The sequence below is a fragment of the Meriones unguiculatus genome, chromosome 20 (assembly GCF_030254825.1).
Source record: "Meriones unguiculatus strain TT.TT164.6M chromosome 20, Bangor_MerUng_6.1, whole genome shotgun sequence".
In the NCBI taxonomy this organism is placed as follows: domain Eukaryota; kingdom Metazoa; phylum Chordata; class Mammalia; order Rodentia; family Muridae; genus Meriones; species Meriones unguiculatus.
The window spans coordinates 44,828,699-44,845,517 of NC_083367.1; the positions used below are offsets into that span (position 1 = coordinate 44,828,699).

A 16,819-nucleotide genomic window follows, 5' to 3' on the forward strand; every position below is an offset into this window, starting at 1 on the left:
TTTATTGTAGAAAACAAAACCAAACATAAAGTACTATGTAGGTCATATTCTGCTTTGGCAGCTGTGAAAAGGAACTTTATATGGACTTAATGTTCCCATAGTCAAATGAACCACCCATCAGAAGATGAGATGTGGGGGTTAGAAATAAGGTCACATGGGTCCTCTTGTTCTGGTCACTTTAGAACAAGAGCTAGTTCTCTTCAGAGTCCTCTCTCTGGTTGTAAGCCACGCCCTGAGCACTAGGACAGTAGGTGACCACTGTCGGGATCCTGATTGGAATGAACAGAAATCTGCAAGACAAGTAAAATGGGTGTCACCCTGGCGTGGCTGGAAAGAGCAGCTCCGGAGGGCTTCACCACACTTGATGCCCGGTTAAAATCTCAGTTCTGAGCAAACTCAGTGAATGCCCTCCCCCCAAAAACAGCCCAGCCTTAGAGCCACTTCTCTGTAGCTCGGTGTTACTTCCTGCATCCACTGTGTTTGGTATACGCCTTATGAAAATGTCCCGTAAGATCCACTCTTTGTGACTTTGACCTGGACCTCCCCTTACAGAAGCCAAGAAAAGATGACAGAGGGTTTGTTTCTCCTGCATGCATGGCTCTGCATCACATGCTGTTTCTGGAGTTGAGTGACAAGAGCCGCTGGGCTACTCAAGTCTCCCAGCTGTGTGGTACCCTTGACACACTCCGATCACATCCTGCACTCTCCAAACCAACAAAGCAGCTCTTGAAGAACTACAGTTCCCATTTATGGGCTTGTTTGCCTTGAAAGGCGATTCTGGTTTGAAAGTACAACTTGTTTACTCCCAATTACAAGTGGACTGAGGAACCCACTGATCGCCCCGTTAGCAGGCAAATGATCTACCATTAATCTTACAGCACATGAATGGGATATTTCTTTTGAGACTATCTGCCACAAAGCCAATCCATTTATACGTGAACATAGTTTTCTTTAAAAACACAAAACAAACAAACAAACAAAAACTAATGCTGACTGGCCATGATGATGCCTATAACCCCCATAACTGAGAGGATGACCTAGAAAGATAAAAAAATTTGAAACCAAGTCAGGGGTGGTGGCATACCACTTTAATCCCAGCACTTGGGAGGCAGAGGTAGGTGGATCTCTGTGAGTTGGAGGCCAGCCTGATCTACAGAGTGAGTTCCAGGACAGCCAGGGCTATATAGAAAGACCCTGTCTCAAACAAACTAACAAACCAGCCTGGGCTATATAGTAATATCTTACCTCAAAACATTTTGTAATGAACAGGTTTTCACATACAAGTCAATCATGTTGATGAAGATTTCTGTGATTTAAAGTTTAAAAATAACTAATTCAATGACCATTGTTGATAGGCGCTGAACTGCCAATTTCAAAGTATAGAGTGATAAGAAACAATGACAGCAAATGAAACTGAATTGTCATCTTCATACTCAGTATGGACCAGTTTGTACCAATAAGAAAAGTTACCAAATCACTATCATTTTTAGACACATTTTCAGTCCTCAGACTAACACGGCCCAAGTTATGTCAATCTGTGGCCATGCTACATTCCTACACCCAAGATCTGTTCTTACAGGTAGCGTCTCAGGGTTCTGAGTGGTATGAAGACACAGCTCCTCTTAAGACAGAAATGTCTTAATTCATGTTGTAGTTTCAGTATAGATATATAAAGTGTCAGAGCATTAGGCAACATGTCTCTCATCCCATGAACTGACAACTCTGGTAGTTCTTTTATTATTCTGAGGTTTTCTGAGTTTGCGTTTATGTGTTACGCACTGATTGAATATCACTATGACATGAATGTAGAGTTTAAAGAGTGAAATCGTGAGACGAAAACTGTGTCCCTTTAGACTTACATATAATGTATCTCAACATCCAGCCAACATGTGAGTACCTACTGTGTGCTAGACACTATGCTTTTTGCTTTGAAATCTATCATCAAACAAAACAGAAACATACCCTAACTGCATGGGATTTACATCCTAGCAAAATATATATATATGCACAATTATTAAAATAGGTCAGAAACTATTAAGTGCTAGAAAGAAATAAAGAGGAAAGAAAGGGTAGGCGTTCGGGAATGCTGGGTGGCAGAGAACTCTCCACCTGTGGCCAGGTTCCCATGGCACTTCAGGCAGTTTACTGCCCTATGCACATGTACATAGAGAGGAGGTGGACGCAGTGGCCTAGTGAGCAAGGCAGGCCGGTCAGGAGAGGCCCCAGAGACAGGAATAAACCAGACCACTGAGAAACTTGTAAGCTACTTTAAGGTCATTATTTTTTTTTTCCTTTTAGGATTACATTTGATGTATATTTTTAATCAGAAAAGGAAAAGTAAGTGAATAGATTCTAGGCACACTAAAACTATCCCTTGGAGGTAAAATGCTAAAAGTAATTTTGATTAAAAAAAAATCCCTCATTTAAACTCATCAGAATTAGCTTCTTATTAACGTGCTCTAAAGTTAGCTGTGTAAAGTAGGAGTTATAATATATTAACAGGAGCCTTCATGTTGTATACAGTGGACAAGAATGTTAATCCTTCAACTGCTGCCTTCATGGACATTGAAAGCACTTAATTCTCCTGTTATAAACACCCAAGATCCGTTTGCAAAGCTCCTATTGGCATTCTCTTATGAAAAGCACAGCCATGCTAATGTCAGCACACAAATATAATCCAGGACCTATAAAACAAAAATAGAACTGGCCGCAGCTATAGCCTTATACAAACTTAATTACCTTGGCAACCATGACAGAGGAATTAAGACATTTTCAGGACCTATGGAGCAGATCATACAGTTTAAAAACAATAAAAGTGTGAGAACAACCTGTGCATCATATATCAACTCAGCAAGTGATTGCAAACACTGATGAAACAAGCGGAATTACGGGGTCATAATTCCATACGGCTCAGAAGTAAAGGTGCTTGCAGCTGAGGAGGACAGATTGAGTTCAATCTGAGGAATCCACCTGATAGAAGAACTAATTCCTTTGAGTTGTCCTTTGACCTCCACACAGAGGTGGCCTAGGATTGGTACTGATGATAGTGAAAATTGGTCAGATACCAGATATTCTTTGAAAGGGAAGCCACCAGGATTTCCTGACTCTATCAGGGGTGTGATGCCCAAGAAGGAGGCGGTAGGAAGACTCAAGGTTTGAGGCTTGAGTCACTGGAAGGACAAACTACTGTCTCCTAAGAGGAGGACAGCCAGGGACAGAGCAAGTTTGGAGGAATGAGATAAGGGCCTTGTGGTTATTCATATCATGTCTGAAACAGCCAGCAGTCATGCGAATGGAGATATTTAAGTAAGTGTTTGGCGTTGAGCTCTTGTGAAAATTCAGTAAAGGGTCTGGGCTAGAGATTCTGGAGTTATGTGTGGTTTCTGAACTCAGGAGACTGGATGAAACTTCCAGTGGTCACAGATTAAAAGGATCAAAGAATAAGACTTGGACATGTTTGTGTTAAGGGTAGGGTAGGGAGGAACTCAGCAAAAGCTAGAAACGAAAAACTTTGAAAAGGCAAAATGGGAAGTGGCAGGGAACATTAGGAAGGTCACCCCCAGATGTCATATGAAGGGTAATGAAGAGTTACGTGACGCTAACCGAGACAACAAGCTTCAAACAAAGAGAGCAGTTCATGAAAACTGGTTGCTTAGAAACTAACATCTTACCTAATCCGACACAGGTCAATTGTGCCCATTATATTAAGATTATAAGCGAACAGGCTTACAAGAGAGATTACTAATTCTTCCTTTTTAAAAAGTCAACTGCAACTAGTCATGGTGGCACATACCTGTATCCCTGTATTTGAGAGGTGGAGGCAGAAGGAAAAGAAGTTCAAGCTTCATTTCCAATTTGAGACCATCCTAAGAGATCACACACACTCACACACACACACACACACACACACACACACACACACACGCGCACACATGCACACATGCACGCACGCTTCAAATGCAAAAGAAAATAAAATTTCCAAACTTGTTTTGAGAATAAGCATATATATATATATATATATATATATATATATATATATATATTCTCTCACATCATGGGGAGAGCCATGAGAGTACTTCATTATCTGCTGAAGTTCAAAGCAAACCAAACTGAAAAACTCATCCCCTAGTTGATCACAGTTTTAACAAGAACATTTCATGCTGAAGGCCCAGGAGTCAACACCTTTTCTATTTCTCCAAGCAGAAACTGTCTTTCTCCTGTGAATCTGTAAGCCAGGAATTAAAGGGATCTATTTTTACAGGTTTATTGTGAGAGCCAGATGAAATAGTATGTCAAGTTAACTAATTTATACATTGTAAACCTTATAACCAGAAATCCACTAACTTCCCTTTGATTGTTGGCAAGCATTAGGAAAGCTGAAATACCCACTTCTCTGAGTATTTTCATCTTTTAGTACCAAAGAGAATTAGGAAAGAAAAGCTGGGCTTAGAGACACAAGCCTGTAACTCGGGGTGCAGAGGAAGGAAGATTCACAAAGGCCAGCCTGATCTACACAGACTGTCTCAAACCGAGGAGGAAGGCAGATACACAGTAAATGTGCTTGACTAAGAAACAGTACAGAGGTAGGTTGGTAAAGCTGAGTCTTTCTCAACAGACCCGTATCCCCAAAAACGAATCCAGTGGTTGTAGAGTCAGCTGAAAAAATGAGGAAGAGCTGACAAACCGGGTTTTACTTCCTATGAATGCCACACTCAGAGGGCTGCCCCGAATCCTTCCCCATGCTTCCCAACGCCAGCCTAGCTGCTTCCTCAACTGTCCTGGTAACAGGACAATTCAGAGATTCACAAAGCAAAATTACCTTTAAATCCAGATGTGTTTCCCACCACTCATCACAATTCCTTGGCTTGATTACTTTCTGAACTGCACACAGGAGCCCATGAAGGACTTGTGGTATAGTGATTAGCTGATCCTCAAGGCCCAGTAATTTTATGAGCCACTGATACTTTCACCAAAACTTTCAACTAGAGAAAAATTACAGATATCCCAAGTAGGTTATAAGCATAAAAAAAAAAAAAGAACCACATCCACACATGTAGTTAGTACATACACAAAAGAAAAACCAAAGCAAATGCCATTTTTGTTTAACGTTGAACTGTATTTATTTTCCACCACAAATAGCAAAATAAATAAATAAATAAGATAGGCAGACAGACAGACAGATAGGTAGACAGACAGACAGATAAATGAAAAAGAGAAGGAGAAGAAAGAAAAAGAAAACGGAGCACCTTTGCATACATTTTGCCAAGGGCAAATGCCTTGACACTGCTTATTGATGTTCCAGTAGAAATAGGCTGAATTTTTGACATTGAAGCAAACAATATAAACTGCTTGAGCACTTGAATCCTAATTTCACATAAAACTCTAAGGCTCTTCTCTCCTTTAAAACTTCCCTAACATTTCTTAAATACTCCTCTGAGGAGAATTTCTGTTTTTTTCCAGAATTATCCCACAAACAGAATGTTCATCAGTCACTATCATTTTGTTAACCACTTAATTTCTGTACCCATGTGTTCAAAATTAATATTAACAAGGTCATTACACTAGCTTTTTCCCTGAATAAGATCAGCAAGCTACTTTCAGAGGTGACATATCAGGCTTTTTATTATGTTTGTTTACTGGGGGTGGTGGTGAAGGGGATTCACAGCTGCTGCAGTGGAGTTCAGGGGACAACAATGAGGAGCTGGTTCTCTCCCCCCACCACGAGGCATCAAGCTTCGTAGTATGCGCCTTTCTCCATTAAGCCATTTTACCCATCTCAAGTATCTTACCTTGATAATTCGTTCCAAGAGTTTAGTCGCCCTTTTAAATATTGCTTTTGTTTGGGATCTTTAAAACATTGAAGCATACCATTGGATTAATTGTTTAATCATCTGATGGGGGAACTATTCTCGTTTGAGAAACCTGTAATTCCTGGAGGTGGGGGTCACCACCAGGACAGTATCTGAGGACGGCTTCAATCTGACCTGCCTTGCTCATCTAGCTCCCCCTGTGTGACCTGGTGATGTTTATTACAAACAGAGCCAAGGATGCATACTCACCAAGTGGACATAAGGCACAAAGTATCCAAACAGTGCAAGTGGTATTCCAGCAGCCCACACTGAGTAAGCTGTCACCTTGAAGATGGCAAGATTGAAAACCTTTTTTGGAGGACTAATCTTTCTCCTGGAAAAGAAGGAGAGTCTGCTGCCCTCGCTCGCCTTCTCTTTGGCGCTGGGAGCAAGAGGTCGGTAAGTAAAGCCAGCCAGAAAGAGCACAAACATGAAGATGCAGAGGACTCTCAGTGTGTGAAAGAGGCCCACACTGTCAATCAGAGTCCTTAAAAGCAAAGGGAGCAAAATTGTGAAGGCGCTGCTGCCAGCCGTGACGATGCCGTTAACTAGTCCGAGGCGCTTCTTGAAGTAGTGTCCCAAAATGACCAGAGAAGGCTGGTAGGCAAAGGAGCAGCCGCAGGCAAATATGATCCCATAGGTGAGATAGAGGGGTTCGATGGAGCTGCGTAAAGACGAAAGAGAAAAAGGAGCTTTAATCTTCTCTACTGTGCTTTATATGATAAACCTTAATGGGGGTCTGGAGAGACAGCTCAGCAGTTAAGAGCGCTTGCTGCTCTCGCAGAGGACCTGGACTCAGTACCCAGCACCCACTCTGTTCCCAGCTTACAACCACCATATCTCCAGGGCAGCCAACGGCCTCTTCTGGCCTCTGTGGGCACTAGGCATGCATGTGGTACACAGACATACATGCCATTAAACACCCATACACATTCAGTAAAAAATAAGTCTTAAAAGGAACTCCCTTAGCAAAAACAGATCTTGTCAACATGGTCTCAAAAACTAAAAAACAAAAATGGGGAAAGGCTTAATAAATCAAGAATGTAGCAGTAAAATAATTTAATCTGAGTGTATAAAAAATGACCATTAAGGTTGTTAGTGACAGAGCTCCCCTTTCTCTGCCAAGGATTTCTGGTGAACCATACATAACGTTAGGTAAGACCTAGGCTCTCCACAACTCAGAAATAAAGACAGCTTCCAGGAAGGGACAATAAAATCTTGTTCAATACTACTTTCGAATTACAATTTAACTCTGCACACTCATTATTCTCATGGCACTTTCCCAGGTGCTTACCAAGCAATAGAGTCAAAGGAAAGACTGTGTCTGGCACTGGCGCTTCAGTGTTGTGTCAAGAACATTTTCATGAGGAGCGGCTGCGCTCCCCTCCCACCCCCACTGCCCTAGGGCTGTCAACCAACCTTCGCCCTGTATTGCGTTGTTCCCAGCATTGTGCAAGACAACAAGAAATCATATTCAGATTGCATTAAGACTGACTTAAGCGTGCCCAGCACTAATGTCAATCTGCAAGCTTTTACAGTGACTTGTTATTTATGTATCAAAAGAATAATGAAGAATACAAGAATTTCTATTGTAATCAAATACATGCTTTGAATTAAGGTAAGAACTGAAACAAGTTGGTTGTTTCTTTCTTTTTATGCTAAGTCCGATTCAAAAGGCTATTTATCAGTAGACAGATAAAGCTGGTTAATAATTAAATTTTGGACAATAATACTCACTTACCAGTTTGCTCTGGTAATCAAAGGGAGTCAAATCTGATCAAATTAAGGCGTGTTGGCAAACCTCTGAGATGCCCTTCCCCTTCATTAGTTCACATCCAGCGCCACCTTCAAGAGGTGCTTCTAGGCCTTTCCAGTTAATCTCACTTCACTCCCATCACTATTTACCCAACCTCTACTCTTGGTTCAATAGCCACATTAAGCAGATATTTGGTGGGAAAGTGTTTGTGTCTTGAAGTTACTCACAGTCTACTTAAACGACTACTTCTATCTCTATCTCCAGCAAGACTTATACAGGACAAACAGTGCTTTGTTTAAAAAATATATTTTAGTTATTTTTGTTTTATGTGTATGGATGCTTGGCCTGAATGTACACCTGTGAACCGTGTGTGTGTCTGATGCTTACGGAGGCCAGAAGAGGGCATTGGATGCCCTAGGCCTGGAGTTATAGATCTTTGTGAGTCACCATGTGGATGCCGGAATTGAAACCAGGTTATCTGCAAGTGCAGCCAATGCTCCTAACTGCTGAGACATCTCTCCTGCCCCTGCTTCATTCTGTCTGGTTGGAGTGGGGAGTTGACTTTTGTTTTTAGACAAGGTCTCTCACTGTATGGCAGAGATTAGCCTCAAACTCATAATGCTTCTTTCTGTACCAAATCTTCCACATAAGCAATTTTCCAAATAATTGCAAATTCCTGAATTCTCAAAATTTTAAAACAATTTTAAAGAAAAAAGTAAAATCTATTATATATTTCTCTGCCTCCCTCAATGTATAGATTAGAAATAATATTGATAACATCATCATCACAAACATCAAGTGCTATAGTTACTCCACAAAATGGAGATGATAAGATCATATAGCTGTGTGTGTAAATAAGAAGCATTCTCCTTAGCATGACTTGAAATCAGTTAATGAGATTGGCTTCGCATCTTTCCATGTCCTGTGTCTGTGTCACTGTCCTCAGAAAACTTCTGTTACTTATGTCCGTCCTCACAACAAATGGCCGGTTTCAGTGGTTGAGTAGTGACAATTTTGGAATTTTGCTTTATTTTAAAACACAGAAATATTATAAGAATGTGTTTTAATTTTAATCCCAGGTGTGGTGATATGGGGCTACTTTGGACTGTCCACAGCAGCTGACAATGATTTGTCTCATGCCCTAGCAGAGGCATGGTTTTGGCAGCTTCAGATAGTGTCTGTAATTGTGTGATGTTTGGAATTCTGGGAACTTTTTCAGATGCTAGAAAAGTGTGTGTGCATATATATATATATATATATATATATATATATATATATACATGTATATGTGTGTGTGTGTGTGTGTGCGCGCGCGCGTGCACGCTAGAGCCTCTCCATAGGTTGGCGGATGTTGGGGGTAGGGGGTTGTTTACAGTTTGTTAGTAGCTATGGTCAAAGAAGAAACAAAAGGAAAAAATTAGATTCATGGATTTTTCTAATTCCTATCTCCCTTCTATCCTTGTTTCTCTCCTATCTAGTATAAGGGGATGAAACGGGGAGGTGGAGAAAGGATGGGACAAAGAAGAATCCACAAAGTAACAAAGACCATCTATAGTTAAGGTTTGACGTCTAACTGCAGTGTAAGTTAGTAAGATTACAGGATTCTTTTTACCACATACAAAGGATTCAGAGCCAGGACGCTAGAGAAAGCTTCCTAAGAAGGCAGAAGTTGAATCACAAGAAAAACAGACCTGCCACCTCTTGCTGCCTTCTCCACTCACACCTGCCTTCTCCATGCTACTCTGCTGGAGAAGGGCCTTGTGCACTGGGTTTTCACATGGTGGTTTCAGTGCCCTGAGATCTGCCACAGGCACTGTTATAAAAGCTGGACCATCTCCTGTATCCATGTGATGTGAGGAATGATTCCCAATTATCCCTGATTGGATAATAAAAGTTTCTGACAGCCGGTAGCTGGGCAGAGAGAAAAATGGAGGGGAGGGAGAAAGGCACTCTGGGAAGAAGAAAGAGGAAGACATTTTTTTTTGCCAGGAGGCATGAGAGGAGATGACCATGACTACAGGCCTGGAAGGTATAACTAGCCATGTGGCTGGATGGAGCTAGGTGGTCAGGTTAACTTAGATAAGCTGGCAGAAAGTCTGCCCAGCCAAGACCAAAGCTTTGAAACATGAAAAGGTCTTGGTGTCTTTATTTTTATCCACCAGGATCTCACAATATCCTGGGTCTTCCACAACACTCTCTGATGGTCTGACAGCTTTGACAGGCAGGTTAAACAATCAAAATGAGTCATGTGAGGATATTGTGTATATTAAGGCCAATGTGATCTCAAAAATTGCTTCTCCTGGACTTTGAGACACGAAGATAGAAGGAGAAGGGCAAACTGGGTTACAATATAATTTTTTTTTTCACAAGCCAAAAAGTTTGAAAAACAAATGTTTGGTGTTTGTGTGATTTCTTACTGAGCTGGATACCAGGCTTTATAGGCTTCCTTCTTCGAAGTCGCTCTCTATGCCCCCAGAATAATAAAGCTACAGGTTCAGGAAATCAGTACAGAGAACTCCAAACAAACTTCTTTTCTTTTTAAATAAGAAGTTCAGAAGCAAGCAGGTGAAAACCTTTTTTCTATTAAGAAGTATAATTTTTAAAGAACCTGAATACAATTTTAAATGGAAAAGTACAAAAGCTAACTGCTTACTTTCGAATGAGGGAAGGTTGTGTGTGGTGCAGAGTGAAATGAGAAAAGCTAAGGATTATGCTGAGTGAATATGAAAACCTTAAACACGGCCAATATTGCAAGCTAGATCCCATCTTACTCCACCCAAAACTAAATCGTGTTTTTCAACCAAGGAAACATGAGGGGAGGTAGGAAAGATAGAGACCCTGGTGGGAAAGGGGATCACACCCCTCTCTGGAGGAGGGTCTTCAGGCTTCCCCTTGGCAGTGGTGGCCTGCTCCCCGTGGTGCTGGGTACAGCATTGTTCCTCTAACTGAGAATTCTCAGAACCACACCAAGAACTGAGGACAGCAGCTGCTGCGTGTCACAGCATGTCCAGTGACCTTAGTGCCTTTGGACGCCTGAATCTTTCCTTCTAATAGAAGTAGTATATGACATTGAGTTTTCAAGTGTGTTAGGCCACCCCGTTTTGTCATGTCATTAAAATATTTTAATAGGTTCTTTTTATTTATTTATTTTAAAGCACAGACTGAAATTCCCTACCTGGGTTGGCACTGATTTAAAAGACCTTATTCTCATCAATGAAAATTTTTTCCTGTCAAGCTTATTACTTTAAAATATCACTGACTGGATCCTTTATCTCTAAGATGGCAGCGACTGTAAACTGAAGCCCCAGCATTAGATAACTCATAGATATAATTTGATTCCTTTAGGGGTTTTATGTAAGCAGATTAAAACAAAAGGAAGCACATTTTTCTTGGCTCCAGTGAACACATATATCCTGACATCTGACATTGGCACTGCAAGCAAACACAGTTAAATGCTCAGCCTCTGGCACGCTGCTATGAATGACAGTTCTGATCTGTGGAATGGTAAGATTTTAAGGGGGGTTTCCTTGTAAACAGTGAGGCCTCTGGAACATGATTAACAGCTCTTGCAAGCAACGTCAAGCAGCTAGGTCCTTACCTTACAAAGGAGCTGGACATGAGTCCGATGAATCCCACGGCAGCGCCCACGACGGCTGTCTTCCGGCAGCCAAACATGTCTGTGAAGACGCTCACGATGGGGCAGCAGAAGAAGATCATGCCCATGGACAGCGAGCCTACCCACGCTGGAAAAGAAGAGGGGAGCGTTACAGCGCTGCTAACCGTATTCGGAGAGCGGCTAACGCACGGCAAAGGAGAGCACTGACACACGCTGAAAACCACAAGTCCTGCGGTGAGTTGACGGCAAGCCTGAACACCAGCTTGAGCACTGCGATTTATATGGTGACTGCACTTAAATGAACTCTTGAAAAGTTTGTGCTTTTAAATTAATTAAACATTTTTATGGCCCTAACTGATTGATATGGTGTGGTTTTAAGCAAATTCTACTCTATGGAACAAAATTCATTAAATAAAAAAAAATTTTAAATGAAAGTTGGGCATGGTGGAGCACACCTATGGTCCCAGCACTCTGGAAGATAAGACACTTGTGTGACACTTTAGACCCTCAACACACACACACACACACACACACACACACACACACACATATTTAGTTAAGGAATTTATACTAGGGAGGTCAAAATGCAAAGAAATGACCACTGAAATCTGGATAGTGATTATAAGTCTTTGTTTTAGAATGTTTATTTTAGACAGGAGCTCACTCTGGCCTGCTGGCCTAGAACTAATTATGTTGGCAATAACTGGCCTGAAGCCTAGCCCATTTCTCCTATCTTATCTAGCCTTCCAGACTCCGAGAATTACATATGTGGGCCACCATGTCTGGTTGTGATTAACCTGCGTGGAAAAGATTACTGTCATTTTGGAACAAGCAGTCAAGAAGTGATCGTCTGTGTGGCATCTGGGCTTAGGTTTTGAGGGTTGGTTTTTTGTTTTTGTTTTTGTTTTTTTGCTTTTGTCCTAAAGAAACTGATGTATACATAGTATATTATTTCTGACCTAGACAATAACCATAGGGTATTTACTTTGCCGTTATTTATAAAACTATACTGTTCTATTTTCCTCTCTGCAAGTATGTTATTTCCCACAACTTAAGAGGGGGAGGGAAGTGGTGGGAATCAAAATCATAGGTTCTGGTTCTGATTCTATAAAACTCAAAACAAAAGAAGGCGGCATTAGGTGCAATGACAGTATGTCAAAGAGCTGAATGATCTGTCATCAAGCCTGGAAATTCTTGCCAAAAAAAGTATAATAGATAAGGCAATAGGGCCTGCGTGCATGAGGCTGTACAACAAGCCCCATAATAAGGTGTCTCTGAGAAGTCACTGTCCTTCTGAGGTGGTTTAAGTATCTTGGAGATAGATTAGACTTACTGAGGATTGAAAGAACATGTCAGTGAAGCTCAGAGCCCGGGCAGCACACTTCCTAATTTAAAGCCTTGATGACGGTCAGAATGCAGGTGTGTCTAGCTTCCCTCAGCCCTCCAAGTCTCCTGGTGTGTTTCTGTATTCCCTTTGGCACAAAGGCCAAATCCCATACAAAGGCCCTTTCTTAATACTAGGTCTAAATGAACCAACTTGACAACTTCACTTTTTAATTTTCTGACACAAGGTTTCTCTGGGCAGCCCCGACTGTCCTAGAACTCTCTCTGTAGACCAGGCTGGCCTTGAACTCAGAGATCCACCTGCCTTTGCCTCCCAAGTGCTGGGATTAAAGGCGTGCGCCACCACACCAGTCAGCTAAGTTGTTCTTCAATCGCATATAGGACATAGTTAAATTGCCATTGTTCTAATTCACTTCCTTTGCCAGAAAGAAGACTGTTCTCTTAAAACGTTACGTGGGTGCTGGGATCAAACTCAGTCCCCACAAGAGCACAAGTGCTTTGAGCACACAGCAGCTCCCCAGCCTGCTGCTTTATTCCTGCTGTACTAACATCAGCACAATGCTGAAGAGAACATCTACAGAGAAGACAAGGGCCACCGTGGAACCAAAGTAACTAAACTGGAGACTGCGGGATGGTCAGCCAGACCGTCAAGGAAACCTGCTCCACCCGACCTGCGCCTACACCAAGAAAAACGTCTGTCTGCTAAGAAGCGACCGAGAATAAACATCAGCGGAGGCTCTCGGGGAGGGAGACAGAAAAATGGAAAAAAAGGCTTTGGCATCATCTGCAAAGGGTGAGAATGAAGCTGAAGACGGAGAGTGAGCTGTGTGAAAAATTTGGGGTGATTTTATGTATTTCTTGGGACAACTTCTCAAAGCTATTTTTACTAAGTAGTTTGGGAGAGCTAATTTTTAGAGCTCTAGTCTCTCTCTCTCTCTCTGACTCATGCTTTTTTTGGAAATTTCCATCATCCTCAAGTAAAATAAATATTGATTTAATGTTGGAAGCTGTCTATAAAGTTGATTCAGTATTCCATACATTTGCTTTAAATTTTTAGTCTTGTGCATACTGTGGTATTTTTATAGAACATAGTTTAATTTTTTCATAGTTTTTCTAGAGCAAATATCTAGGTTTTATGTGATTTAAAAAAAAAATGGGTAATCATGGCCACCTGCTAGTTATCGGTGGCTTAGAATAAAAGGGGTCTGATAAGCATTGTGGCTCACCTGTGACTCTAACACTTAGGTGGCCGAAGCAGGAAGATGGTTGTGAGTTCAAGTACAGCCTGAGCTTCAAAGATGCTGTCTTTAAAAAAAAAAAAACACTCATAGTAATAATGTAATCCCATTTAAAAAAAAAAACAACAACTCAGTAATCCATGCTTAAAAAACAATTTACTGGGATAGATATGGTGACATTCACCTTTAATACCAGCACTCAGAAGGCTGAAGCAGGAGGATCTCTATGAGTTTGAGGTTAGCCTAATCTACATAGTAAGTTCCAGGACGGCCAGGGCTACAAAGTGAGACAATGTCTTAAAAATAAACAAATAAAACAAACGGTAAAGGCAAAAAGAAACAATAAACTATTAAAACCCAGCAGAACATATGACAACTCAACCATAACAAAACCTCTGCAAAAGTCTGCCTAGAAAGGTGGGATCTAGAAAAGATCATCCTGAGTGAGGTATCCCAGAAGCAGAAATACACACATGGTATATACTCACTTATAAGTGGGTATCAGACATATATAGGGTAATTATGCTAAAATCTATACACCTAAGGAAGCTAAGCAAGAAGGAGGACCCTGGGTAAGATGCTGAATTTTCATTCAGAAAGGTGAACGAGATGGATATCAGAAGAGGAAGAAAACAGGGAACAGGACAGGAGCCTACCACAGCAGGCCCCTGAAAGACTCTACCCAGTAGGGTATCAAAGCAGATGCTGAGACTCAGCCAAACTTTGGGAGAGTGCAGGGAATCTTATGAAAGAAAGGGGAGACAGAAAGACCTGGAGGGAACAGGAGCTCCACAAGGGGAGCAACAGAACCAAAAAATCTGGGCACAGGGGTTTTTTCTGAGACAGATACTCCAAACAAGGACCATGCATGGAGATAACTTAGAACCCTTACACAGCAGTACCCCAAGGCAAATGATAGGACCAGGGACCATCTCTGACATGAACTCATGGGCTGTCTCTTGGATCACCTCCACCTGAGGGGTGAGCAGCCCTGCCAGGCCACAGAGGAAGACGAAGAAGCCAGTCCTGATGAGACCTGATGAACTATGGTCAAATGGAAGAGGAGGAAGACTTCCCCTATCATTGGACTGGGGGAGGAGCATAGGAGAAGAAGAGGGAGGGAGTGTGGGATTGTGAGGGGAGGGAGGAGGGGCCTACAGCTAGGATACAAAGTGAACAAACTGTAATTAATAAAATAAGAAGTTAAAAAAAAAAGTCTGCCTAGTGTTCGGTAAAACTATACCCGGTCTTATCTTTTCTAAAAACATATTATCTTTAACAAGAAAAAAATTCTTGAAAATTAGAAATCACACCTCCCTGCTGATTCTGTAAGAATACATAAAAAAGAAAGGCAAAAATCAGAAGATAAGTATTAAGTAGCCTAACAGTCGTTAAATAATGATTTTGTGCTAAAGAAACAAATGACCTCATAGGACATTAAGCCTGGGCCAAACATGAACACTCACAGGCACCAACGACAAGATATAATCATGTACATTCCCCTGACTAGCCCCTCATTGAGGGAACAACTTCCTCTGTCACTGGATGAGCAGTTTAGCAGATTCGAGTGGTCTTTTTTGTCCACGCTAAAACAAAGCCTGCAGCCACATCAGCTAACAAGCTAGTCTTCATTTAGTAACTCAAGAGTTTCTAGACCTAGGGAGGATAGGAAAGACTTGGCATCAGCTGCTCCCCAATTCTCCCATCCCTTGCTGTTAGTTTCCTCCAAGGTGGGTGTGGAAAGTGGAGGCTGGGGAGGAAAAAAAGGACAATGCACAACAGAGACGGCGGTGAGCAGAGCTGGCTTTCTCAGTCCTACCTCTAAGCTCCTTGTAGCTACAGCTCTACCGACAGCTTTTTTGGCTGTCATCCACAAGACTATTGGAGCCGCACACCCTCCAGGCAGTCTATTTTGGCAGGAGTCAGAACAGCTGTGGGGTTACCTCTCAGCTACTTGGCCTCTTCTGATCGGTAGGAAGCACTCACAAATCCTCTCAAATCCCAACCTGGCCACCTCCTGTCCAGCTCTTGCTGTGGGAGCTGCTGGCGGGCAATAGCTCTCTCCTTGCTGGACATTTTTATTTGTTTGTTTTCTGTGTGTGGGCATTTTGCCGCGTGTATATCTGCATAACTTGTGCACGCAGTGCTGGAGGGGCCAGAGGAAGCATGCCTTCAGACTGAAGTTACAAGCAGTTGTGAGCTGCCTTGCGGGTGCCGAGAATCAAACTCGCGTCCTCTGGAAGAGCAGCCAGTGCTCTTAACCACCGAGTCATCTCTTCCTCCCTGAAGAGTTTGCAGGGGCTGCCTGAACCTCCGTGCTCCCCAAAGGATGGAGGTTTTCTAGACACTCTCTACCAGGCACCAAGTGCAAAAGCATATTATACTCTTGTGCTTCTTCATAGGGAGAAAAGGCACATGCATTTCTGAAGGAACTTCACAAAATGTTCTTTCTAACAAGAATCCTTCTAGGGGTTTTAGAGTTTTCAGTACTATTCTAAAAGATTCACTCCAACCCAGGAGCACCTATCAAGTGGAATAGTCACTTCTGAAATCACATCACTAGACCTTCGTGCCTCTGCTGCAGTTTCAGTAGAAGATTCTGTAATTATTAAAACAATAGCAACTTATAAACAAGCAGATTTTTAAATGAATAATTATTTGCTATTGGAAACACATAAGACATTATTTTCTGCAAAGCTTGAACATATTAACTAAAGAATTCAAGCGGTGGGACTTGGGATGCAGTTCTGTTGGTAAAGTGCTTGCCTAGTATGCAGTAGGCCATAGATTCAATCCCCAGGACTACGTAAAGCAGGCATGGTGATCCTTACCTCTGATTCTAGCACTCATCAGTGGATAGAGACAGGATAGTCATTATTCCCAGGTCATTCTCAGCAACACAGCTAGTTTAATACCCACTTGTACAAAATAACACAGGCTCTGCCTCAATAAAACAAACAAACAAACAAACAAACAAACAAACAAAGAATAGAACTTGAGGGCCAGGGAGTGGAGT

At 41.8% G+C, this 16,819-nt stretch overlaps 1 protein-coding gene and 1 long non-coding RNA gene across 3 annotated transcripts in view; one reads left to right on the forward strand and one right to left on the reverse strand.

Moving 5' to 3' along the window:
- The window catches only part of Slc16a10 (solute carrier family 16 member 10), a 108,353-nt gene that overhangs the window by 38,623 nt on the left and 52,911 nt on the right, over window positions 1-16,819 (reverse strand). For both annotated transcript variants that reach the window (XR_002476466.2, XM_021638748.2), the window contains exons 2-3: window positions 11,204-11,348; window positions 6,060-6,513 (exon numbers count right to left, since the gene is read on the reverse strand). Coding sequence is in view for 1 of the 2 variants with exons in the window: in XM_021638748.2 (XP_021494423.1) it covers window positions 6,060-6,513; window positions 11,204-11,348 (599 nt within the window). In the remaining variant the exon portion in view is untranslated. The remainder of the gene's footprint in view (window positions 1-6,059; window positions 6,514-11,203; window positions 11,349-16,819) is intronic.
- LOC132649557 (uncharacterized) overlaps window positions 1-16,819 on the forward strand; it is a 33,605-nt gene that overhangs the window by 11,117 nt on the left and 5,669 nt on the right. Inside the window, exons 3-4 of the long non-coding RNA XR_009588057.1 lie at window positions 10,951-11,455; window positions 12,991-13,358. This is a non-coding gene — a long non-coding RNA (uncharacterized LOC132649557). The remainder of the gene's footprint in view (window positions 1-10,950; window positions 11,456-12,990; window positions 13,359-16,819) is intronic.